Raw genomic sequence first — 24364 nt, 5'->3', positions numbered from 1 at the left:
AGCTGGGCACCAGCACCGCTACCTTCCGCTCCGCTCCCTGCAACACAACAGGCACGGCCACGCTGAAGCAGAGCCCGCTACCTTGCCCTCCCCTGGGGACATCAGCCATCACACAGAGCCAGGCTTGGAGGCTGGATCCCCAATTCCCCACCACTGCCACAGCTGGGACCTTCTCCAGCAGCACTGTTCGGGTGCAGTGAGCCCAGTGGCACGCAGAGCACCCCAGGGTGGGCACACACGCACCAGGAGAACCTCCCACACCCCATCCCCAGTAGCAGCCCCGTTCTGAGCCTTGTCCTCCAGCCTGGCCGCTGCAGCCCTGCTGTCTGTAGGGGACACCGACATTGCAAAGCAGCTCCGAGGGCTGGCTGGGAGGAGGCAGCCCCGCCGCACCTAGGTCATGGGTCCTGTCCTGTCCCCGCTACGCCAAAAGGCTGAGCCCGGAGGAATTTCAGACGCTTTCCAACCTCGTCAGCCTCTCCTCCCGGCGCAGCTTTCCGGGTTCTTCCCTCGTCCCGGCTCCTCCTCACGGCCGGGAGGCGGCCGCCCGCAGCTTCTCCCACCCCCAGGGGCCTCTCCCTCTCCTTTTCCCTCTCCTCCGAAAGCCAGCCCGGCTGCCTGAGCACTGAGTCAATAAGGCCGGGTAGGGAGGAGCCCAGCTATAGCTGTAGCTATGGGGCCACAGGACAGGGAAGGAAGAGGCAGGACAACACGCACACACAGGGAGGATGACTCAAGGCTCGTCGACCGCCAGCGGAGCAGCCTGCTGGGAGACACCGGGAAGGATTACGGAGTTTAGCGGGGCAGGACAGACACCTCAGAGACCCCTCCCCGCACCTCTCCTGCCCTGGCCATCCTGCCGGGGCTTTGACCAGTAGCTCACGACCAGGAGCTTCCAACCAGGTTGACACAGCTGCCAGGCATGTCTGCCCCCGCAGCCCTGCCCCACCGCGCCCGCTGCCGTGGGCAAGTCCCAGCTCCTGTCCAGGCTCACAGCAGCCAGCGCTCACACTCACTGCACTGCCCAGGCTGGAAGGGGTCTCTGGCACCGTCTGGTCCAAGCCTCCATGCAAGCAATGTCACATGCAGCAGGGCCATGGGGCAGATGCCACCACCACCAGCCCGCTGGCTTCTGTGGCTCATCCTGCCCCACTCCCCAGCCATCTCAGATCCCACTTGTCTGGGCTGGTGCCGAATACTTCAGAGGTTTCTCGATGTGAGAAAGTGGCATAGTCCTTGGGTAAATAATCCTGGAGCCAGCAACCCACTCAGAGCAGCAAACTTGAATGCCAGTGCTGGCCTGCTCCCCCCCAGTACCCTATCCCGGGAAAGCAAGGTACAGCCTGGCTCCAAAGAGGTGGCTTTCCTTGTCCTGAAGTGCTGTGACAGCTAGTGGGAAAGCAGGCAACAGTGAATAGGGTGCAAGCTCTTGGCACACACATAGAGCATAAACTTGGCTGCTAACCCATGTGGCTGTCCTAGCCAGAAGCTTTTCGGAAGAAAAAAATCTACTCTTCCCCATCACTCCACCTCTTCTGGGATGTTCTAAACCCACTACCCTTCTCCAGGGCAGCAACCCCGTCTCTGCTCTATGATGATCCCAAATCTACAGAGCTCCTCCTATGACTCCTACCCCACAGCCAGCACCCTGGAAATCTCTCCCAGTGGAAAGGCACTTGGTGCCTGCAGAGCTGGCACAATGGCTTCTGCAGTCCCAGACACTGCCCAGAACACAGGAGGCCTGAGGAAGGAGGGATCCCAAGTCCAGCTGCCCACACTGCCTCCAGATCCCACCTCACCACCTCCCCGGCACTCACACCACAACCTGCCAGTGACCAGGAGACTTCCCCTACCCATAGCTCCTGACAGGTTCCCTGCACCCTTTCCCACCCTACCTACCAGGAGAGGACATGGCTGCGGACATGGGGAGCTCTGTGCAGACACGGGCACCGTATGAGTTATTCTTAGCTCTGTGGCTCAAAATACTTGGGAAGGCTGTGCTCAGTGGCAGACGGAGGTCACGCAAGCGCAGAGCAAAGAAAAGCATTTCAGACCCCAGAATGGGAGAGGAACCACATGGTTCTTTAAAGCAATGGGGTCAGCTGCTGACACCTACCCAGGCTTATGCTGACAGACTGCAGGTTCTCCACGGAGGAGGAATGGGTGTCATGAGACAAGCCAAGCCCCCAGGGCAGTTTTCCACCACAGGTGACATCCAACTACAATATGATGCTTTCTGGTACTCGAGGCACCTCTGATGCCTCCCAGGTGGAGCAAAAAGACACACTGGTTCCTGCAGGATCCCTGACACCTTGTGCACGTTAGCGCATACTGCAAAACCCTTGGACAGCATCACTGTTGAAGTCCAGCCAAAAATCTTTGCAGACCTCTGGTTTGCCAGCTGCTCTTGCAAGTAAACGGAAGTGGGGAGTTCCTTTCCTCAAAACCAGCCCTGACACAAGGCATCCTGCCGCATACTCATCTCGGGGCAAGGCGTCACAGCCGCCCATGGCATCCCACAGTGCTCAAGCAGCTCTCAGGCCCTTTCCAGCCCTCCGGATAACAAAGATCCTCGTTTCCCACAGGGTTCCCTTTATTTACGGGATGCTGGCTTGGCTTTGGGGTCGGCAGCGCATCCCGGGAGGCTGCGGCATCCAGTTCACTCGCCGCCCCGACTGGGAAGCCTCTGGGTCTCTGCGGGTGCGTTACCTAATGCAAAAATCCCGGCAGACAGAAAGGGGATGGGAGGGGTAGGCATGCCTAGATAAGCTTAGAAAACAGAAGAAGCAGCCAGGGAGCGGGAGACGGACGGACCCGGGTGCCCCCCAGTGCTTAACCCCATGCTGGGGGTCGGATAAGGGTGAGAATGGGGGGATGGACTTACGGAAGCCGCTGCCGCCACCGCCCTGCCCGCTTCGGCTCGGCTCGGCCCAGCCCAGCCCAGCCCAACCCGGCTCAGTACAGCCCCGCAGAAGGTGGAGTTTCGGCGGGCAGGACGTACGAGCAAAGCCGGGAGGGGGAATTAAAGGAGCAGTGACAGTTTACAGACGCTGGGAGGGGATTATGGATCATGGGTGATGGTGAGGTTCTGTCTGCTGTCACCCTCTCCCAGCTCCCAGGGATGAAAGGGTGGCGCCGGGATGGGCGTGCTGCTTCCACCATTGTTCTGAGGGAAGGGTTGGGTGCGTACGGAAACCGGGGCTGGAAGGAAAAGAGGAAGCAACTTTCCCCTGGGAATGTATTTGCGGGTGACAGCTCCACGCTGCCGGCACCCCAGCGTAGCTGGCTGAAGCTCTGTACTGCACGTTGTCCCCGGGACTTGACCTTCTGGTGCCACGGCTTAGTACGGTAGTCCCACCGCGTACCCCAGACTGTAGTGTCCCTTCTTCCTTCCCTCATGCCTGGCTGTACTGTGCCCAAACCACGTCAGTCGTTCAAGTCCAGGTAGTCACGGTCAACAATGCCACCAAAAGCTGCCCCAGCCTCCCTGCGTGCCCCGGCTGGCGCACCCCCCACCACCAGCTGCCCCTCGCGGCTGGGTGCCAGCAGGGCCCTCTCCGGGCAGCTCCCCCTGCCCTGGGGTTTTCCACAGCCACATCAGGGCTGCCCCTGCGTGCCCTCCGTGACTCACGGTGCAGCTATGCTGGGTGGTGCTGTTACCGGCGGGCATGGCTACACAGGGCTTGGCACCTTACCGTGGTGCCCTGTGTGGTTCAGTGTGGCTTTGCCTGGCATGGCATGGCTCAGCATGGATTGGCACAGCTTGGCCTGGTGTGGCTTGGCCCAGCATATACGACACGGCCTGGCCTGGCCTGGCACAAGCAGTGCAGTTCAGTCCAGTCCCGTCCCAGGAAAGAAGCTCTGTATTGCCATTCTTTTGGTGCCAGGGCTGAAAAGGGTGATGCTAAAGGGTGTCACCAAGCCTGGAGCTCCCTCTCCTTTCCCTGGGGCCTGTTTGAGGCTGGGGAGACTGTGCCCATCCAGACTCACTGCAGTAGCTGGAATTGAGCCTGCAGGAGCCCAGGCCTCACAGGGCACCTGCTTTCTCCCTCATCCCACCTTGCCTCAGGGGGTAAATCCTTCCTAAGCAGGGAGCAGGTTGCACATGGGGCAAGGAGCCATGTCCCTTGCCTGAGGGAAGGGCAACCCAAACATTTAAAACCAGCTGTAGTGTAGTCCTGCTTGTGCACGCACAAGAGAGCAGTCCGGTCCTGGCCAGCACCCACTAGAGCTGCCCTATCCCTGTACGGAGGAAAGAGGTATCTTGTTCTGCCCACCCTAGTAGAAAGGCAGCCTTGGGTTGCCCTGCTCTGGGTTGTTCCAAGGGCTGCTGGAAATGTAAAGGGGTCCCTGCTGGGGACATTAGCTCTGCACAGAACTGCAGGGAGTACTGTACTTTCAAAGAGCAAGAGGCCTGTAGTGCCAGTGCTTGTTCCTGCTTTGGGTTTGTGCCTATCCTTGTGACCCTGTTGTCCTGTTCAGCTCCTGCCTTATTACCCTTCAGTGGCCTCCAAAGCTGCTTTCATAGATCCCTGTCGTGGGGCAGGAGACAGCTGCTCAATAATCCGGTCACAAAGGCTGTCCCATGTCCTTCTCCCTATGCTTGGAAGCAGTTTCCCTAAAACACCTGCAAAATCCCTTTGCAATTTCCTTGTTCCCTTCCCTCAACTTTCCTTTGCAGTAATGGCTGCAGGGACTTGGCAGCAAGCAGTTCTTTCTGTCTGCAATTCTTTGTTCTCTGGCATTGCCTCTTCCCTTGTCCTTTGGCTGTGGGCAGGAGGGTCTTTTGTCCCCTGCCAGTGCTGCACTGCTGGCACACGAAGCCACAGGGCTTGATCACAGTGAGGTGGGGACGGTGGTGGGGTCACTTGTCCATCTCTCAGCAGCCCACGCCAGGCCTTGCCTCCTCCATTGTGCCATCCTCCAAGCAACGGCCACTGTACACATTAGAGCACACAGCAGGCTCCTGGGAAGCACGCCAGATCCAGCCTGCACAGAGAGCAGCAGGGAGCATCCTGGGGGCTGGCTGCTTGCTGCCTGCCCCAGCACTCAGGGGATGGCTGACATACGTGCAGCATATTTTGGGAAAGCGCTCCTCTGCTCGAGGCATCTAGCATCCCTCACAGTTTCCCAAAAGCGTTGGCTGTCCACCCAAATCAGGTGTCCAGGTTTTGAACGGATATGGCAGGAGTGGCTACATAACTTGCTCTTGGAACTGTACAGGTGGGCTGACATGTAGCATGAGGCTACCACAGAAACTTCCTTACCCCATCATTCCCAAACCATCTTTTGACATCGCAGACTCAGTGCACACAGCTCCCTCTGTACCTGCTTTTAGCAGCAAAGTCTCTGATGCCTCTACAAGTCAGAGGAAAGCCATTCATGCTGGAGAGCCTATGAGCCAGGGCTGTGTTCCTGGCAGCAGGGCTGGGCTTGTGCTCACACTACTCCCCCTTCCTCCTTTTGCACCACGCATGCTCCTGCAGCCGCTGGGGTCCTCTCCTCCCAGATCCCAGCCCCCAACCCACTCCACAAAGAAAAGACTGCACAAACAATAGCTCCTTTTTTTCCTTTTTTCTTTTTTACACAAATATATACAGGGTATTATACACATCTCTACACAGGCAGTGCCACTCAGAACACACAGCTTTCTGTGGGCAGGGCCCTGACAGCTGCAGAGGCAGCCCCAGAGCATGGCCATACCTACAGAGACCACAGCATCTCCACCCCCCTCCTGGACCAGGAGCAAGGGCAGTAGGTGGGTGTGAGAACAGGGAAGCAGGATCAACAGCCCCCTTGCCCCAGCCTGTGAGTGGACCTGGAACTCTCATCTCACATGCTTGTTTCATTTCTGGCCACTGCCTGGAGGGGACAAGTGACTCTCACCATGCCCATTCACACCCGTGTGTGATCCAGCCCCAGCTAAGCAGTGGAAGCTGGCTTGGCTTGCCCTCTGCATGCACTGAAGACCCACATCTCTTCTGTTCCATCCAGCCTGTTTCTCTGGGCCTGGGATTCCTACAGAGGTCTTGTACAGGAAAGGTAGCTATGACCTCCCTGGAGCAGCCCCCCCACTTACTCTCAGTGGGTCTGGCTCCATTCCTCTAGTGGGAGACATGGGAGAAAAGCTGTAAGATGTGACCACCGTTCCTGGCAGCTGAGGTGGGCAGGGCTGACACTTCACTTGTTCTGGTCGATTAAAGTGCTTGGAGCTCCAGGGCTAGCATAGGTGATTGAAAAGGTAAATGACTGTCCCCTTTCACTCAGCCCCTCAGACCCTGGAGGGCACAGCCTCAGGGAGCTGGTGCAGCACCCACAGATGACAGGCAAAGGGAGGGTGATAGTGTCCGCAATGAGCACCAAACAGGATGGTGGCAGGGTTTGAGTGAAATAAATATAGCTAAATAGCAGGGGGATTTATTATTTTCTTTTACATTTTACACAAGTGGAGGGTGGAAGCAATTGAGGGCAACTGATACTGACCAGAAACAACCTCACAAAGTATCTTTAAACAGGGTCAGTCCTTCTTCTGTGTGCCAGGGGCTCCAGTCCACCTCTCCCATCCATCTTGTTCCCTGCCTGCCTCTGGGACACAGCTATCAACAGGGAGGGGGAAGGAGGTAGGAGAGGAACAACCCCCCTCTCAGGCTGGGTGGTGGCAGGGGAGCCTACACCAGTCAGGGCAGGTGAAGAAAGTCAGCATAGCCCCATGAGGCTTTTGTGCTCCTGAAGAGGGTGGTCTTGGTTGGAGACAGTTCCTAGGGGCTGCTCTCCCAGGGCTCCCTTCCTCTCTTGATCACCTCAGCTGGGGGAAGACCCTGCAGCAGCTCAGGGAAGGAAGCCCATAGGGCCTCATTGCAACTAGGCAGTGCTGATCTTGCAGGGTGTTGAGGGCCTATAGCCTGAGACCCTTTTCTCCCCTCTCCCTAGCACCCAGGAGAACCCCCCATACAATCCCCCCCCACCCCCAAGCTTGACCCTGCTGTGCAGACACAGGGCAGCAAAAGGGGGACTGCAGTACCACATGGGGGTCAGGTTGATTTGTTTGTAAGGGGAGTAAAATGTGCAAAGAAAAATGCCACTTTAAATGATGCTGCAAACCCCTGCCCTGGGGGAGGAAGAAACAGGACCTGGGGGAGAGGCTGCCTGCGCCTCCTCCTGCTCATAAGAAATGCCCTCAGCACCCCTCACCCTGCAAGGGCTTGTCTAGCTCATGCCAACCCAGTACCCCTTCACCATGAAGCCAGGCTGTCACCATCACCATCCCTGTGGTGAGGGGGAAGCCTGTCACCACCCCTGGGCCTGGACTAGCTCCTGGGATGCTGCACCAACTGCATGCTGGAAGCAGTTGAGAAAGGGCACACGAAGAAGGTGCAATAAAAGCCAACCCCACCCTGTGTAGGGTTTCCAATAGACTGACTAAAGTTTTTCATTTATCACCTTCCTGTAAATCTAATAAATTATTAGTGTTTCTCACCGGCAAGACAGGGGATACAGTTGCCTGCTCAGAAGACCCCAAATGTTCCCCTTATGCCCCTTCCCACAAAGCAGCCAGCTTTCCTCCTCCCTGCAGGTCCAGGGCAGCACTGCAGGGGTTACAGTCCCCCTCCTCCCCAGCCTCTGGGGGTCTGGGGTCCAGGGATGCATTGAAAAAGGTAGCTAGTAAAGAGCATGCCTGCTGAGCAGCCAGGCTGGTGCAGGGGTGGAGGAGCAGGGAGATGGAGAGCTTGCAGCAGGGTCCCTGCCCTCACTGAAGGCAGCGGCCCTGGGCGGCAGGAGGGTGAGGGCAGTAGCCAGCACCCTCAGGTGCCTCTTCCCAGGTCCCGTGCACACAGCCTGCTCTGCTCCTGGGCCTCCTTCCCCTCCCACCCTTTGAGGTCCCTACTGGTGGATCTCATTCTCTATCAGGCTGTCCTCACACGACTGGAAATCTGTGTCATTCATGCCATCTGCGTTGATGAGCTCCTCATCCTGTGATCCCTGCTCCTCCGACTCTGTTGCTTCGCCCTCCGGCGAGGAGTCCTGAAGCACTTGGGCGATATACTTCTGTCACGGCCAGGCACGGGGCAGGGAGAGAGCAGAAACACACGTGAGTCTAGGGAACTTCTCCAGGCAGCAGAGCACAACACACTAAGCACCATGCATAAGGCTGAGCATGGGGATATGCTGGGAGGGCAAGGAAGTGTCCAGACTCCATGGAATGTACCAGGAAAGATTTAAGAGTGGGGCTTGGCCCTGAAACACTGGATGTGTTTCAAACCCCAGCATTCTGGGATAAAGCACCTTGGCTGGGAAAGAATGTGGCTTCTCCGGCTCTTTGGAGCCCATGTGACCTGAAGACTGCACTCCCTTTTTTGCTAGTGGATGTGTCCCTGAAGCTCTGCCTGCTTTTTATAGGGATTCTCCTTTTGGCTAAATGTTGCTGTTCTTAGGTGTCTGGAGACAGGAGCCTGGATCACATGTGCACACCCCTGCCCTGCTCTCCTGAGGAAGCAGGAAGCTCTGCTTTACCCCATCTCTACAGCCAGCCCTGTGTAGATCCCCACTACAAAAACCTTGTCGAAGGAAGAAGCAGTTGGAGTAAGCCAGTTGAGCCAAGGCGAAGTTCCAAAAACCACCTCTGGGGGTCTCAGAATGCTGGACAGGGGAGAGAAGATTCCCCAAAGCACTTCCGTGGACTTCAGGGCAATGTCCATTGAGACCCCTTTGTGCTGGCACTAGGACAAGCCTGGAAGGTGACAGCCTCTGCTGGCGTGCAAGCGTGCAAAGATGCAGAATGAGAAGGGAGACTGACCCGGCTGGATTCACCATCCCAGCCGAAAGAGAGACGGAAAGTAAATGCACAGCATCTGAGGAGCAGCGGGATAGAGGTGTGTGTGTGGGGGTTACACTTCATCACCCAGAGCAGGTGAGGGGCACAGTGCCCAACAGTTGCCTCCCACCCTCATTGGGAGGATCCAGGTGCTGACTCAGAAAAATGAGAAGTGAGAAGTGAGGTACTCAGACAGGGAGTTACCTCCCCCTTTCCAAACTGAGGTAAGGAGTGTGCCAGGGCACAGAGGTGGGGATAGTGACTCACAGCTGACTTGGGAGCTGGAAGATTGGTGGCAGGTCTCCCATTCTGCCTGTTGTCCATGGCATCCACTTCTGTGTGGTCAATCTGGAGAAAAAAAAAGAGAAATTGAGACTGTCAGGACAACATACTTGTGGTCCCACCTTAGGAGCTGTATACAGGCAGCAGAGACAGCCTCAGGACTATCCCCTCTGTGAGGGTTGACAGGCTCTGCCAAAAAGCAGGCTGGGACCTCCAGAGCCCCTGCTGTTTTGTGGTTGAGCTGTGCTACCAAGGAGAAGGGTCCTGCACCCAACCATTCTGCCTCACCTTGTAGTTGTGAGCGCTGAGGTATTTGAAGTGCCCAAAGCAGACATGACACAGGCAGATCACAATGGTGATCACGAGGACCACAAAGGTAAACATGGAAGTTGGGGCCAGGAACCCTGGGGCAAAGGAAATCAAAGTGGCAGTGTCAAAAGGACTGTGCTCTGTGGCTGAAGGCTGCCAGGATCAGAGCCTGGCAAGGGAAGTGACTCAGTAGGATGCTAAGGGCTGGCATCCCAGTCCAGTGCTCACCTGTGCGCACTGTGGAGAAGAAGAGAAGCCAGAAGAGGCAGAGGATGGGGGCTGCCACTACCTGATTCACAGCCCCTGAATGGATCTTCTTGTCCAGCTTGGCAGGCAGGTAAGCGTAATACAGGTTGTATCGGTCCACCAGGTGCTTAAGTAGCATGTACATGAGCCCTGGGAGAAGAGGAAAGCAGCTAGATGAGTGGGGCAACAGCCTCTTTGCTAGACTGAGAGGGATTATCTCCTCTACATCAGCCTTCTTGCCTCCCCTCCATCTCTGGCACAGGGAGGCAGAGGGGTTTTGCTTACCGAAAGGGACTATGATGGGGCAGGTGATGCTGTATGTCATGACTACAGTGAAGACACACATCATCCAGGCGTAAGCAGCCCCAAACTGGAACTCATAGGCCTGGTGCTGCAGGAGGGAATGGAGACCCATCAGCAGGAGGACCCTGAGAGCTGAGCGGGCATATGCAGCACACCCAGCTCTACACACAGCACCGGACAAGTCCCATCAGGGTCCCATTGCAGCACACCCCTCCCTGGGTGCAGGCAACCTCACCCATCCCTCAGCCCTGCTACATACTCGTTTGACGTTCCTCCGCTCGGCCGCCGAGCGGGCCAGGCAGAGGCGGATCATGTACATGAGCAAACCAGGGATGCGCAGCAGGTCCATGGCATTCCCGATGAAGGCAGAGGCGATAACGTAGTTCACAAAGAAAGCCCCATTGTCTGGCAGGAACACACACCTGGGAAGATGCAGCAAGAGCAGACTGCAAAGGGTGCTCCCTTTTTGCAGGGCAGCAGCTGGAGCCCCCATAACCTTTGGATGACAACAAGAACCACCTCCCATTGTAAACAAAGCTTTTCTGCTCAACTCCACTTACTCAAATCGCACAGCAGCTTCAGCAAGGAATTTTTTGTCAAACAACCAGCGGAAAAATACATCCAAGCTGTGGGGAAAGAAGGCAAGAAGAAAAGATGAACCATCAGAAGCAATGACAGACAAATGCACATGGCAAATATGTAGAAGCCGCTCCAGAAGGATCCAAAGCTCTGACCATAGAGTGTTTTGTTCCCAGTTGGAGTGTGTCACCAGCAGTTATGTAAACTGGACATTGGAAAAAAAATAAAACATAACAAAACAATGCAACACTCAAAAAGGGATGTAAAGCTTCCCATTCATGTGTGTTCTTATTCCTTTACCCTGATCCTATCAATATTTTTCTTCTCTCCTCTGTTTGGGCACAATACCCATATAAGGAACAGATGACTGATTCTACTGAAGAAATTGGTTAGGCACAAGGTACCCTCCAACAAGAGATTTAAAAAAATCCCTTAGAAGAAATAATCCCATTTTCCTCTATTTTGATTTTTTTTTTAATAAAAAGCTATCCAATCCTCTGGCACTGGTGGAATACAGAGCTCAACAGGCAACAGCAGGTGGACTGACTCCTCAGAAGGAAGCGCGGTCTGTTTTGTGGTCAAAATGCAAACCTGAGAGCATTCACCTGCATAAGATGCAAGTTCACATGCAACAAAGCTTTTTTAATCTGTTGCAAACATGTAGTCGACCAGTGGGATGAAGGACTATTCTTCTGCCACTATCGGAGGGTTTGTCTATTCTCAGGAGCTGCCTGACATCACCACTAAGGGGTTGTATCTCAAATACAGAATTTAGGTGGGGTATAGACAATACTATCATAGAATGGCTTGGGTTGGTAGGGATCTTCAAAATCCCTGACCCCACAACGTGGAAAGAATGAACTAGCACAGTTAAGAGTTCCCTGTCCTCCACCCACTCCCCAGTTTTTTCTTTCTTTCTCACACTGTTCCCCTATTTGGCCCCTGTTCACACCAATGAGCTGGCAGGTGATGCATCAGTGTTTCCCACAGGGCAATTATATAAACTCTGCAAGAAGATTTGAGGCATACACCTAAACAGATGAGCACTTCTGTACCCACACTATCCCATCCAGCCAAGCAATGCATGTTCTGATTTAAAGGGGGTATTCACTAGTTTTGTGCAAAATTTGGACTGCACACTGAGGACAGAGGTGGAGAATGCCTCTTTCACCAGCAGATGTCAAGCAGACTTTTTACTCATGTACCACACCAACTTTTGCATGACCACATGTCAATATGTCTGCAGATTAAGTTGAAGTCCTGGAGACCCAGTCATGTATGATCTGGCCTGCTCTCCCTCAACTAAAATTAAACCAGTCTCCCAAGCAGATGGTGGCCAGGGCACTAGTGCAGTGAGGAAAGGATGTTGTAAAAAGAAAAAAAAAAAATCAGGTGTGCACCTCCACCCTCCCTGTGTTCCACATCTCTGTACTTGCCTTCCCTTCCCATAACCCCTACCTGCTCAGGCCCAGCGATGGCAGCAGCAAGACCATGAAGATGAGGAAGGTGTAACACTTGTGCATAGTTGTCCTATTCTCTCCAGACCTGAGGACAGAGAGGCTGTTAAGCTTTCACCCCACCAGCCACACAAGCTGTGCTCCCAATGGCTTCCCATCAGTAAGCACTTCCCAGTGTCTAATCTAAATCCCACCCCTTCTGTTCCTAGTACATTAATACATCCCCTTTCCCTCCAGCACATCTGAAATCCGAGTTGAGTCTCTGTTCCTTTCCCCTTGTCTCATGGGCTCTGCAATTATCTTCTCCGATCTGCAATCCCGAGAGCTGGTGACACCCTCCCCACCAGTCTCTGCAATGCAGACCAGAAAACAAAGTTTACATTGTGTAAACTGTGGGGAATGTGCCTCACAAGCAGCATGCTTCTAGTGCTCTGCATTTCAAGTGCCTTCCCCCAGTGACCAGAAGCCAGAGAACCTAAAATGGTTTTCCCTTGGAACCGCTACATCTTACACATGGTACAGGCACACCACCCCTGCCTGCTCACCTGAGCCAAGACCTCCCTCTCTACTAGCATTTCTCATAGTGACCAGCCCAAACTTCTCCCAGCTTTCTTCTTGTAGACGTGTCAAGCTCTGCTCAGACAACCCAGCTGCACAACAGTAGCTAAAGACTGGCAGAATATCTGTCCACAGCAGTCCCCAGGTACCCAAGAGGTGCAACATAACACCATGCTTGAAGTGGAAGACAGAAGTTCAAGCAGAAAGATCCATCCCGTAGCTTTATGTCAGTGAGAAGTGTCTAGCAGCCAATCAGCTCACTATGAAGGTAAGAACAGGTGATGGCTGTCCTTACCTGGTCCAGTGTGCTTCAAAGAAGGCAGAGTAGTATACAATGGTGGGCAGAAGAGCAGAGAAGCACCACAGCAGCAGTGTGGGGAAGAACTGGGTGATGATTGGGTTCTGCAACAAGGCAGAGAAGAAATTGCATGTTACATGGTGCACCAGCTCCTGTGCCAGCCACAAGTACAGTTGCCTTTGCTGATACCAAGGCCCCAGCACGGCGACTGCTACTGCACCCTGTCCGGGCTCAGCACCTCTCTCATGGTCAGGCTGACAGAAGCCAGGGAACAATGACAATCTCTCTCCCTATCCCCATCCTTTAAGGGGATGTTGTGACTTGGGGTGGTTCGTGTGTTACCCAGCCTGCACCTGTCTCCAAAGTCCTTACATTGAGGTACTCCACAGGCTTGGTGACATTGAACTTGTCCATAGTGGTGATGATGATAGCAGGAGTGGTGAGAAAGAAGAGAAGGATGAAGAGGACCACGTTAATCACAAAGCAGCGGATCCACCATATAAAGCCGCGGATGGAGAGGTGCTCCCTGGGATGGAGAAAGAAGGCATCAGGATGGCTGCACAAGGTAGAATAACAGGTGTGGGGCTTTGCATGCACACCACAGCCCAGTCTGGTGAACAGCACTTGGAGCGCCAGCCCAAGGCTTTCACCCTCCCAGTCAGATCAGACCTCTAAGCTCAGCTAGGCTGGGCTTCAGCAAGAACAACTCACTCAGTAACTGGAAGAGCAGATGGAGAGGGAAAAAGGGAGGGTGCACCCCTTTCCCACTGGCAGGGCCACTGAACCCTACAGAGCTGCTCACCAGTAAATGTTCTGTGGGTCAGGAGCATAACTGACGGTCCAGTTGGAGACATGGAGGGACTCACTGCAGGAGGAGGCTCTGGGCTCTCCACGGCACGCACAGCCCTGGCACTTACAAGCGTTGAAATCTTTGAGGATTCTGGACAAGAGAAAGAGGGACATGCTGACACAAAAGGCAGGCAGGCACAAGCCAAGGGGATGCCTCAGCACCGCTGTTCCTCTGATTTAAGGCAAAGGCTGGGACAAGTCACCTTCTTGGAGAGGGCAGAACCATCTGCACTCACATGGCTGTGATGGTCTCATTGTGGAAGGTGACAAAGGCCATCCCCAGAGGTTTTTCATTAACCTTCTCCTTCTCCCGCTTGTAGTCGTCTTTGAGCTTCTCCTCCAGCTTGGTATAATACTCAATGGCCTCCACCTAAGCAGGAAGACAGATCAGAGGAGAGATGATCTGGGGACCCAAGCCACAGGACACCCAACTGCTGCCCAACACCTCCAGCTCTCCCCATTACCTCCTCACAGCCCCTGATGACACAGCAGCACAGGTGGCCACAGGGCTTGGGGTTGATCATGGATGGGGTGTTGTCCTTGCTCTGAAGGTTGGTAAAGTAGATTCGTCCACGCTCAGCTTTCTTCCTGAAACACGAGAGCAGAAGAAAAGGAAGAAGGGAAAGAAAGAGGGTGACTCATAAAAGCTCTGTGGCACTAGACTTGAGGGGGTATCAGCAGCATCAGCCCACTCTGTCTTTTCTCCCAAAACAGAGGTTACCTCTCTGCATCAAGGAACATCAGCCGGGCAACATCATAGCAGGGACGGGCCTCTAGGACAGTGCAATTGGCATAGGCCTCCCTGTGGATGAGAAGGATCAGTTCATCACAACTGCACCAAAGGTACCCCTCAAGGAAACTCCAAGTGTTCAGGAATTCTCTCTGGCCCTGAGAAGAGTGTCCTGGGCTGAGTACAGTGATGCATACCAAGAGTTTTCAGGGAAGCCTGCAGGCTCTGTCCATCACAGTGGACACAAAATACAGGGCAAATGCTACATCCTTTAGGCTTTGGCAGAAGGAGCCTTTCTGGACTTTTGCCCTGTAGCAGCTAGGAGCCTCTCTGAACCCATACTCCCCTCTCTACCTTCATAGACTAGAGGTCAGAAAGAGGCAGAAGGGCTCCCAAAGGGTATAAAGAGTTTATTTTCTACCTGTGGTACTTCTAAACATTGTCCTGATAGTGAGGTTCTGACAGATGAGGAATTCAATTTTCTTGTTAAACAACTATATTTTCTACAAGGATTGTGGTAAGGGCAGCAGCGTCCCACAGCCACTGCTTGAGCACCTCCTGCCTGTATCTCATCTGTGAACTTAGTGACAACTCAAGACATGCCCGGTCCCTCACTTACCACACTGACCCCCAATGGCTCTGCAAGAGATAACTAGGCCTGTCTCAAGGCACAAAACAAAGGATACTTCAAATTCAGATAAAAAACAGAAAAAGAACAGTGAGAGGCCCAAAACAAAGGTATTCACCAATTTTGCCTAGCTCTCTGTTCTCAATCTATTATTGCCATTCCAGACAACACTAGTTACTACCCTAGTAAAAACATCCATGTTACAGAGCAGTCTTTAGGGACACAGTGAGACTTACTCAAAATGCTTCTTGATCTTCTCTGGCTCAGCATATTTTGAGATCCCATTGATGAATAGAGTTCGCTTCACCTGTAAAGAAGAGAGAATGGAGAGGACAGATAGGTATGGATGGTGTAAAAGACCAGATTGCAGCAAGCCCCCCTCCCAAGACCTACGTCAGTAATAAAAAAGAGCAGCCCCATCAGTTCTAGCTACCAGGGCTCCCCGCTCTCCTGTGCTTCTGCCAACTGCTGTCATCCTGCACCCAGATGTGCTGCAGATTGACAGGCTAGGGACTTACACTGTAGATGCCGGAACAGAAACACAGCTCTCCTTCAGAAATGAAGGAGGCAAAAGCAACTGGAACAACCCCTAAGGAAGAATGGGGTCCTTCCACATGTTTACCCAGTGCAGGCCCCTCCTGTTTCCCCACAGGCAGTCATGGCTGCTGCTCTGGAGGTGATCTGCTTTTGGCCAGGCAGAATAAAAAACATGACAGCACTAAAGTGCCGTGGAAATTGAGGTGCTCAGCATTCTCTCCAAGGCTACCTGACTTGACCACAGGGCATGGGGAAATGTGCCTGGGGGAGTGGCTCGATCCCGCTCACCAAGTCATCCTCTTTGTATCGCATCTTGGAAGTGTGCCGGCGCATGCTGTACACTGTCAGCAGCAGGTACAGGAAAGCAAAGGTAGTGTGCAGCCACAGCAGGTTATTCCTGTCACAAGGGAGAGCACAAAGGTCAACGCAAGGTTGCCACTACAAGTCTGTGTATGGCTGGCCAGGCCCTGAAGGCACTGGCGACATAAGTGTATTCAGCATAGCACACAGAAGCCCTACAACCAAATTCCAGGAGCTCAGCCTGGAAATTGAAGCAGGGACAGTAGCCTCACAGCAAGAGCAGAAACACAACCTCTTAAAGAAGACGAGGCTCTGCAGTAAGTGAACATTTGCAAAACATCCCTTGAGGGCCTCAGTTCCACCCTGCCCACACATACCCAGACTTCAGGTTAGCAATAGTTGTCCTCCCAAAGCTGTAGGCATTGTTTTCTAGAGAGAAAAGAGGCAGACACAGACATGTTCAGTTATATTGAGTGGGACAGAGCACCACTAGACTGAGATACAGCAAGAGTATCACCAGCAGAATACCTAAAAACCCAAATTACACAGGATGACCCTGTGGATGCACCTCAGTCAAAGTGAAACAGCAGTTAGGGTTTGTGCTAGTCCTGTCCTGCCCTCCACTGCTACACAGTGGTCTGGAACATGATGTTGAAAGCAGATGCCCCAGCCCAGCCAAAGGCTGCTTGTTCTCACCTAGCAGGTCCCCTGAGAAGTTCACAGGTAACACGATGCCCACGGAAAGCACACCCACGACCACTAGTAGCCCAATGATGTGCCTCTGGAAGGACAGGTAGTGCACTGCATCAACCCCGCATTTGTCCCGGATCTCATCATCCCTGCCAGGGAGAGAAAAGCTGTCAGGCAATTTTCTACATTTCCTCAGGTGCTGGGGAAAAGTACAGGATCACAGCTGTCCTCCCGATTCGAGTACACATAGCATCCTTTGTTCTGCCCTATAGAGTTGTAGCCAGACTCCAGATTTGGGAGTCCAGCACTCAGCCTTGAAGCAGCCTGGGCAGAAACCTGCCTGTGCAATAATTACCCAGCCTTGCTCACCACGGCCCTGCTGTGTCCCCCAAGAGAGGCAACTGGACACACCTTATACCCTTCAGGTGGGCCTTGCCTTCCCTACCAAGATACAGATGTTGATGCTATCCCACAGCATTCTGAATATAAGTGCTTGGGAGACTACTTCTGTGCATTATCAAGCTGAGGGTGTCACCCTGCATGCTCTAGTGCCCTCCTCATAGCCATCCCTAAGATAGCAGCACCCCTAGCAAGAGCACCAGGGAGATGAGCATCTTTGCAGAGCAGTGGACAGTGTTTCTGAGATAGGACTGAAGTGGAGCAGCCATGGGCCTGCGTTCTCTCCATCACAGACTCACTTTGTGACCTTATTTTGGCTTTCAGACTCCTCACGTAGTCCTATCTTTGCTTGTCCTCTCCAGAGGACAAACTTCACTTGTGCTCTTCAGAGAGGAGGCTGCAGCAAGGGCAGTGACTTCATGAAGCTGTACTGCACAGGGTGTCTCAACAACCCTGCACTGCCCCTCCTTCCCCATGTGAGTCCCCCATACAGGTCCTGAGGCACTTACTTTATCCTGAAGATGGCTGTCAGCCAGGAGCAGAAACCCTGTGCAAAAAGAAAACAGGACAGTTTCACATCCTTCATCCCAGCTCCCTTCAAAGGTTCCAGGGACCAGGCTGGTGGCCTTGCACCTCCACCTACTTGGCTTGGGGGGGCAGGCCACAAGAACCCAGATATGCAGAGCCACTGATGGGCCAAGTTGAAGGAGGTGGCAATGCTACTCCATGGAGCACAACACAGGTTGGACTCTGCTGTGTGGCTCTCCCCTACCAACTCACAGCTCAACCTTCCAGGCAACCCATGGGCTCCTGTCTAATATGGAAACTCTCCAAAGCCATGGCAGACCCAGAAAGTCAGCATACAGGTACTTCAGCCATCAGGCTGGACAAGTAAAGCTCTTTAAGGACTGGGAAGGTAGGCTGGGCCAAGAGAGTGCTCCTCAAAGGACATCTGGGGGAGCTTTGCCCCCCATCCATCACACCCATTATCCTCCCCCTCAGTGAGGAAAAAGCCAGTAGAGGCAGACCACAGTGTGAGGAAGAGCTGGCAAGTAAGTACTGTTTGTAATGCTGAGATTATAGACTGGACAGATGTCTGTTAAGCCACAGTAATGTACTGTTTATTTATTTATGCACTTGTCTAAGAGCTGCATAGTTCCTTGAGCTCTACACCGCACTGACATGCTACAAGACATGGGACTTAAAGCCCAGGAACAGGCACAAGTGTTTCTTCTGAAGAGCCATTGGTTCAGCCAAGCTGTGCGTTCTTGGCCCCACAAAGTGATTGACTCTTGTGGCTACTCACATTGTCCCTCTGGTCGAAGTCCACAGAGCTGGAGACGGAGGTGAGGCGCTCGTAGCGGTCATGGTTGTCAGAATGCAGGGCGGAGGCTACGCTAAAATGACAAGTGGGAGGTGAGGGAGAAAGTTAGAAGATGTAAAGAGGCAGCCTGGCCAGGAACCAAGAGCACCCAGGAGACGAGAGGTTAATTCAGGTCAGTTTGCACCCGGTGAGATGGAGAGAGGTAAGATCAGAGATAGCAGTAAAGAGAGAACCCTTCTCAGATGGCATGGTGAGCCTGGCAAAGCCCATGGGCTTGGCCCATGGATGTTACTTGTTTGGCACCTTCTGAAAGGCACCTAGTATTATGTGGCAGTCCCTGCAAGGAAAGGCTGGCAGAGACTACCACAGAGGAGAGGTGAAGTCTGTTTAGCACAGGGTTTAGACAGCAGAAAGGAAGCAAGAACTGGAGGCTACCACAGCCCCTCTGGCTCTGGCATAGCTGGAGAGGTACAGGGAGCAGTTCCTGTCCTGGACGACCTCAGTCACCTTCAGGAAGGAAGGAGTCTGGTGGGCTGCATCCTGCTACACCAGTCCTCCCCACCTCTAGTGCTTAAGTGGAAGAGGAAGAATAGAGCTGCCTGGAGCCAGGCTCTGTACAACCTGCTTCCCAGTCTCAGCTGAGCCTCCAGCCTGGAAATCCCTTGAGCAGGACAGACAGTTAGAACTGAATGTCTCCATACTAAAGGACAGGAAAGCAAAAGGGGTGAATATCACGAAACCGCTTTACTCCAGCCGGAGGCAGAGACCTAGATGAAGAACCTGCAGCAGAGGCATCCAAGAGTGCCCACTACAAATAGAGACAGAGGGCAGCTGGAAAAGGAGGCAAGAAAATGGTCCAGAGATCTAAATTAAATAGCACTTGCGAGGTGACAACAGCAGGCTGGGATCTTGGAGGTGCAAGAAGAGAGATGATCTGAAGGCTAGAAATAAAGGAAAAAAAGAAAGAAAATATGGTCTTCCTTTAGTCAGTTCAGGCTCAAGGAGGGTAAGGTGGGCAAGAACACAGACAAACAGCTGCTGAGAGAAGTGCCAGAGAGGAGGAAGATGACACTATGGGAAGGAGAACAAGCAGAGACCCTCATGAACATTCTGAAGGTAAGTGGATGAGACACATGGCCTCTCTCAGAGCAGAGTAGCACCTGCTAAGTCCCCAGTTCCTAGCTGGAAGTAACAGAAACAGGGGAAAGGAGATTAGCTGAAGGTCAGGGGACTACAGCAGTGCTTCTTAGACAGTGGTGTGCAACCTTGACACTGCACAGCCCAACACCCTGCTCTGCTGGATGGAGAGAGACAGCTTCAACCCAGTTCTCAGACCTTCAGCTCTTTATAATCACAGAGGCCTTGCAGCTGGGGACAGGGAGCAAGGGTAAAATTCTGCTGAAGAGAAATTTCTGCCCTGAGGAAAGCCCAGCATGATGATGCCATGAGTTTTTGAATAACCAGGATAACTCGGCTCCGTGCAGGGGGATGCAGTGACAATAATCAGGATGACCCAAAATGTTTAGAAAACAGAAGATGCAAAACCTTGCCAAAGGCAGAAAGCTGAATAGGGAGCTCCAACAGCACCTGCACCTTGATGGAGACGTTTTAAAGCAAAGCACTGTGTAAAAGGTGAAAGCAGTGTTAAGTGGGTAAAAGCAAGACTGCCCTAAATCACAGGATTAAGGCGTGATGCAGGTTTGGTGCAGGCCTTGCCCGGAAAGGAGAAGGACAGGGTCTGAGGTACAGCTAGCCTCAGGCCAAAGGAATCACAGGCTCCAAGAGGGCAGGCCAGGCATGCCATGGAAAGGGCTTGCTCAGTGTGAAGTTGGAGGTGGCTGCACAGATGGCAAAGCCCCACAGAGCTCTGTGATCACTTCCCTCATATGCAGAGGTGCAAGTGGTTTGCTATGACCTCCCAGTGCAGACTGAGTTGCCAACTGAGATTGTTGATGGCTACTCTGATTGCTGATGCAAGCTCTGACAAGTCACAGGACAAGGACACTTTCTGACTCTCAGGGAAAGGGAACACATCAGAGGAGGATGCCCTCTCCCACAAAGAACAATGTACATTCAGGGGCTGGCAGCACCAGGTGACATATAAATGTTCCTAATCTGCCACTTGTCACTGCACTCCCCAGCAGAGAACAGCTGGGACAGGAATGTGCCATTAGCCCTGAAGGAGCACAGACAGAATGAGACTTCCTCACTGAGTTCTGCAGGTGTTTGGAGGCTTCTGGCTGCTAACACTGTCCCAGCTCATGCAGTAGCTTTAGTGGTGGTATGTGTGGAACAGATGGCTCCAGCAAACTCAAGAGAAAAACAAGAGCAGGAAGAAGTGGCCCCCTAGAGAGAGACAAGCACTTGTGAGGATAAATGAAGTGGCCCCCTAAAAAATCCTCAGAGCATGATAGCTCTACTACCTCAGCCTTACTCCCCCCACAAGATGTTAGCAGTGAAAAGTTGCCAGACACACCTGAAGCAGGACCAACCACTAGTGAAGCAGTCAAGCATGAGCGAGAGGTCCCCTCTGTGCCATGTACCACAGTGACCATCAGTTCTAACAACTTCAACTGCTGTGCTCCTGAGGGCAAGGATCAGCTGCAAAAACAGGCATGTACTTGTACCTCCTTTAAGGCAGTAGTAGGCCCCTGTTTTGCAAGTGGGAAAAGGAGGCTGCAGCTTGCTGCCCTGGTCTCAGACACAAATTGGTGTGGCTAGAGCAACCCTGGCAGGCTGTGCACTGCTAGCTGATCATCCCCTCTGCAGCACATACCACCCAAACAATCAGCAAGGCACAGGCAGTGGTCTTTTCTCAGGCATAAAAGCAACAAGAAAGAGGTAAGAACAGGGAGGGCAGTCTATGGTAGGGCTTAATGGGTACCACCAGGCCAAAGTGATGAAGGATGTTTTCAGCAGAGCTGAGGCAAAAGGTTTCTTCCACATGGGAAGAGAGAAAAATCAAGAGTAATGCCTTGCTGGGTGTGGTTTAGGTGGCAAGGGACAAGGGCCAAAGGTTGCCCTGGTCCCAGCAGCCTCATGGGGTAAAAAGGAAAGAGAGTACTCTAGCCAGATCCTCTTTGTGCATCTGTCTACCTTTGCAGATGGTGAGGGAACAACTCTTGTGGCAACCTGGCACAAGAAGGACCAGGCAAAGTAGCCTCCCCTGCACCTGGGTGACTGAGCATATTCTGAGCTCAGGCAAACAGGTTTGTTTACTTCCATCATAAGGCAGGCTAGCTGGACACAAGCAGATGGAGCAGGGCATGTGATACAGCACCCTCTGCCTTGGTCAGGACTGAGAGCTCCCTGGCACTGCTGCTCTCAAGGAGCATTTAAGGGTTACTAAGGAAAAACCAGGGTGCATTCAGCTGTGGTAGTGGATGACACAAAGGGGAGGGAAAGAAGAGCACAAATCCACCAAGAGACACAAATTCATGCCCAAACTCCCAGCCATTTAAGATTAGTTTGGAAGCAAGACAGCTACAAGAAAAAACGGAGAGAGAGATTGTGAGCAAGAAAGAGACAAGAAATGAGACCCTGAAAAAACAACATACTATTCCCGCTCCTCTCTTTCCGTCTCCCAGCGTCGGCGCCTGGGGACACAGAAACAGAAAGGGACAGGTTACAACTACAGGAGTAGGCGCTGAATTTTCCTCTTTTGCAGGGAACTATGCAACATGGCTCCACATCATCCTGAAGAAGAGAAACCTGCCAATGCTCAGGCTGGAGAAAACCTTCTTTCCAGAGCCCAGTAATGCCTCAAGTCACAGTTCCACAACCTGGAATAGCCACTGGTCCAGGGGCAGAATGCTTTGCTGCTAGCTGAAGGGAAACTGGCTTCACTGGGAAGGTCACCAGGCTCCATCCCATGGCCATTGCAGGAAGCTCCTGAGTGATGGAATCAGGTAGCAGAGACTGTAGGGACTGCCTGCCTGTCATCTAAGCTCCCCTTCCATATACCTCCTCCCCATCCAGGCAACAAACACACATGCAACCACCTCTTGAAAAATCTCATCCTACCCCATGGATGAGCCAAGCAGCATGGGCTCCTCCCTGTGACCCTGTGACAGTCCTGTTGAACTACAGCTTGATCCACAGCCACCCTGTCCTTCTCCCTGTGCTTACCAGCTCTCCCTCTCCAAACAGCTGGCATCCCTCTGCCTTTCTGCCTACAGCCACTGCTTGTACTCCCTTGCACCCAAGGTGTTCAAGCACTGCCTCAGAGAAAATCCAGCTTTCTTTCCTCACTGGAGGCCAGAGCTGTGCAGCCCCGATGGTTTCCTGCAAGCACCTGGATCCTGCTTAACCCTGCTGCCCTCTCTCCATTGAGGTATCCTGTGATTATTCCTTTCTGGTTTCCTTTCCACTACCTCTGTACAGTTGATTTCCCCTGGCAGACCAGGAAAAGATGGGCAGAGGAACCACAGGGACACAGCTGCTTATCTAACCCTACCCAGGACCACTTATTTACAACAGAAGAATTCCTGGTTTGATGCTGGAAAAAAACAACTCTTTCCACTGTTGTCCATGGAATGCTCCTTCTGCTGTGGAGGTGCCATCCCCAATGGGCCCCAGCTTTTTCTGACAGACACTGTAGCCCACAATGCGTTAGGCAGGAAGGATCCACCCAGACCAATTCATCAGCACTTGGGATGTGAGCTAAGCTCAGATAAGCACAGCACTACCACACTTGGAAAAGCAGCATACTACTGTCAAGTGCTCTTAACAAGAACTGCATACAGCAGAGTCACAAAGACACCTTCAGAGGCTTAACAAAGCCTTTACTGTGGCAGCCCTCACCCTTCCTGTGACCTCTTGATCCTCTCCTCCCTCCATTTGCTGTTCCTCTGCAAGGGCCCCTGCACATCTGTGTCACTGAAGGGACCATAAGTGACATGTATCTGGGGGGACCACACCATGTGTTGGGAGAAGGATGCTGTAACAAAAGCCAGTAAACAGGGATTTCTTCCTATTCCTGGTGCTCAGGGCATGCAACTGGCACATTTGCCTCTCCAGCTGCTCAGGTACACAAAATGGCATTTATCCCTTCTGCCTCACAGCAAAGAAGGGAACTACTCATACCTTATTCCCTTGCCACTCCTCCATGCTTACCTGTCAGCATCAGTCACCAGGGCCAGGCGTCCATAGTCCCAAGCAACTTTACGCAAAATTGAAAAGACAAACAACAGTGCCTGAAAGAGACCAAAATAGAAGCTGTGAGAAAAGGCATTGCCCAACTCTGACCTTGTCCTCTGCATGCAGAGCCACAGGAATAAGGAGGGTAGGAGGGGACAGAGTCCTCAGTTAACAGCACACTGAGAGCACAGGGGAGCACAAGTTCCCAAGGACTGCTAAATCAGACTACCTGGATAGCTGTGGGAGGAGAGGTCCAGGATGCAACACACAATAGCTAAGGTAGCCTCAAAAGGCCCCAAGGCTCCTAGAGGTCAAAATTATGGCTATATCATTTGTGGTCCCACAGCTTCCAAGGAGGAACATGCAAAGCCATTGAGTGGATAAAGTTGCAGGGACTTGGTAACATAAGTGGGAGTTTTGGGACTCAACATCACCCCCATCCTTATGGCTGCAACACTCTTCCACAGGGCTCAGTGTGGTGGTATTGGAGATAAGTCAATAGTGGCTAAGCCCACAGCATCTAGGAGACATGATCAGGGCCAGAATACCAGCCAGTAGCAAAGTCAGAGATGGTACCTGGGGCCCTCAATCCTAATCATCCTCATTTCCTGGTTCATTAGGGGAGAAGGTGTTCAAGCAACAGTATGTAGACTTACAAGAAAGCACATAAAGTCAAGGGCTAGGACGGTCGGCACCCCACCAAAGGGCAGCCCCTGCAGCACAGTGCTGCGGATGCGAGCACTGTAACAGTAATCCTTGGTAGTGCTGTTGTTGTTGTTGCATGTGGGAGTTTTGCAGGGGGCCCCTACTGAGCCCAGGGTGGCGATGACGTAGGGAAGCATCTCTACAGCTTCATCGTCTTCCCTGGGGAAAGGAGAGAAAGAGCTGGTTACACATGTGCCAGTTTGATGATCACGTAGCCCT

At 52.9% G+C, this 24364-nt stretch overlaps 1 protein-coding gene across 4 annotated transcripts in view; it reads right to left on the bottom strand.

The window, feature by feature from the left end:
• Positions 1-6987: 6987 nt before the first annotated feature.
• Positions 6988-24364, bottom strand: part of TMEM63B (transmembrane protein 63B) — a 46191-nt gene continuing 28814 nt past the window's right edge. For 2 of the 4 annotated variants that reach the window (XM_062490300.1, XM_062490301.1), the window contains exons 2-24: positions 24097-24304; positions 23417-23496; positions 21859-21897; positions 18284-18374; positions 17487-17524; positions 16585-16727; positions 16266-16317; positions 15877-15985; positions 15288-15358; positions 14415-14495; positions 14158-14281; positions 13930-14063; positions 13647-13784; positions 13217-13370; positions 12842-12948; positions 11990-12076; positions 10513-10578; positions 10212-10374; positions 9935-10040; positions 9632-9799; positions 9383-9498; positions 9080-9160; positions 6988-8046 (exon numbers count right to left, since the gene is read on the bottom strand). In XM_062490300.1, coding sequence (XP_062346284.1) covers positions 7882-8046; positions 9080-9160; positions 9383-9498; positions 9632-9799; positions 9935-10040; positions 10212-10374; positions 10513-10578; positions 11990-12076; positions 12842-12948; positions 13217-13370; positions 13647-13784; positions 13930-14063; positions 14158-14281; positions 14415-14495; positions 15288-15358; positions 15877-15985; positions 16266-16317; positions 16585-16727; positions 17487-17524; positions 18284-18374; positions 21859-21897; positions 23417-23496; positions 24097-24282 — 2499 coding nt within the window. In that variant the 5' untranslated portion in view covers positions 24283-24304 and the 3' untranslated portion in view covers positions 6988-7881. The remainder of the gene's footprint in view (positions 8047-9079; positions 9161-9382; positions 9499-9631; positions 9800-9934; positions 10041-10211; positions 10375-10512; positions 10579-11989; positions 12077-12841; positions 12949-13216; positions 13371-13646; positions 13785-13929; positions 14064-14157; positions 14282-14414; positions 14496-15287; positions 15359-15876; positions 15986-16265; positions 16318-16584; positions 16728-17486; positions 17525-18283; positions 18375-21858; positions 21898-23416; positions 23497-24096; positions 24305-24364) is intronic. The other 2 variants (XM_062490302.1, XM_062490303.1) reach the window with 2 other exon arrangements.

Source organism: Cinclus cinclus, chromosome 3 (assembly GCF_963662255.1).
Source record: "Cinclus cinclus chromosome 3, bCinCin1.1, whole genome shotgun sequence".
Lineage (NCBI taxonomy): Eukaryota > Metazoa > Chordata > Aves > Passeriformes > Cinclidae > Cinclus > Cinclus cinclus.
The sequence above is the reverse complement of the archived record's forward strand: the minus strand, read 5'-3'. Positions and strand labels throughout refer to the sequence as shown.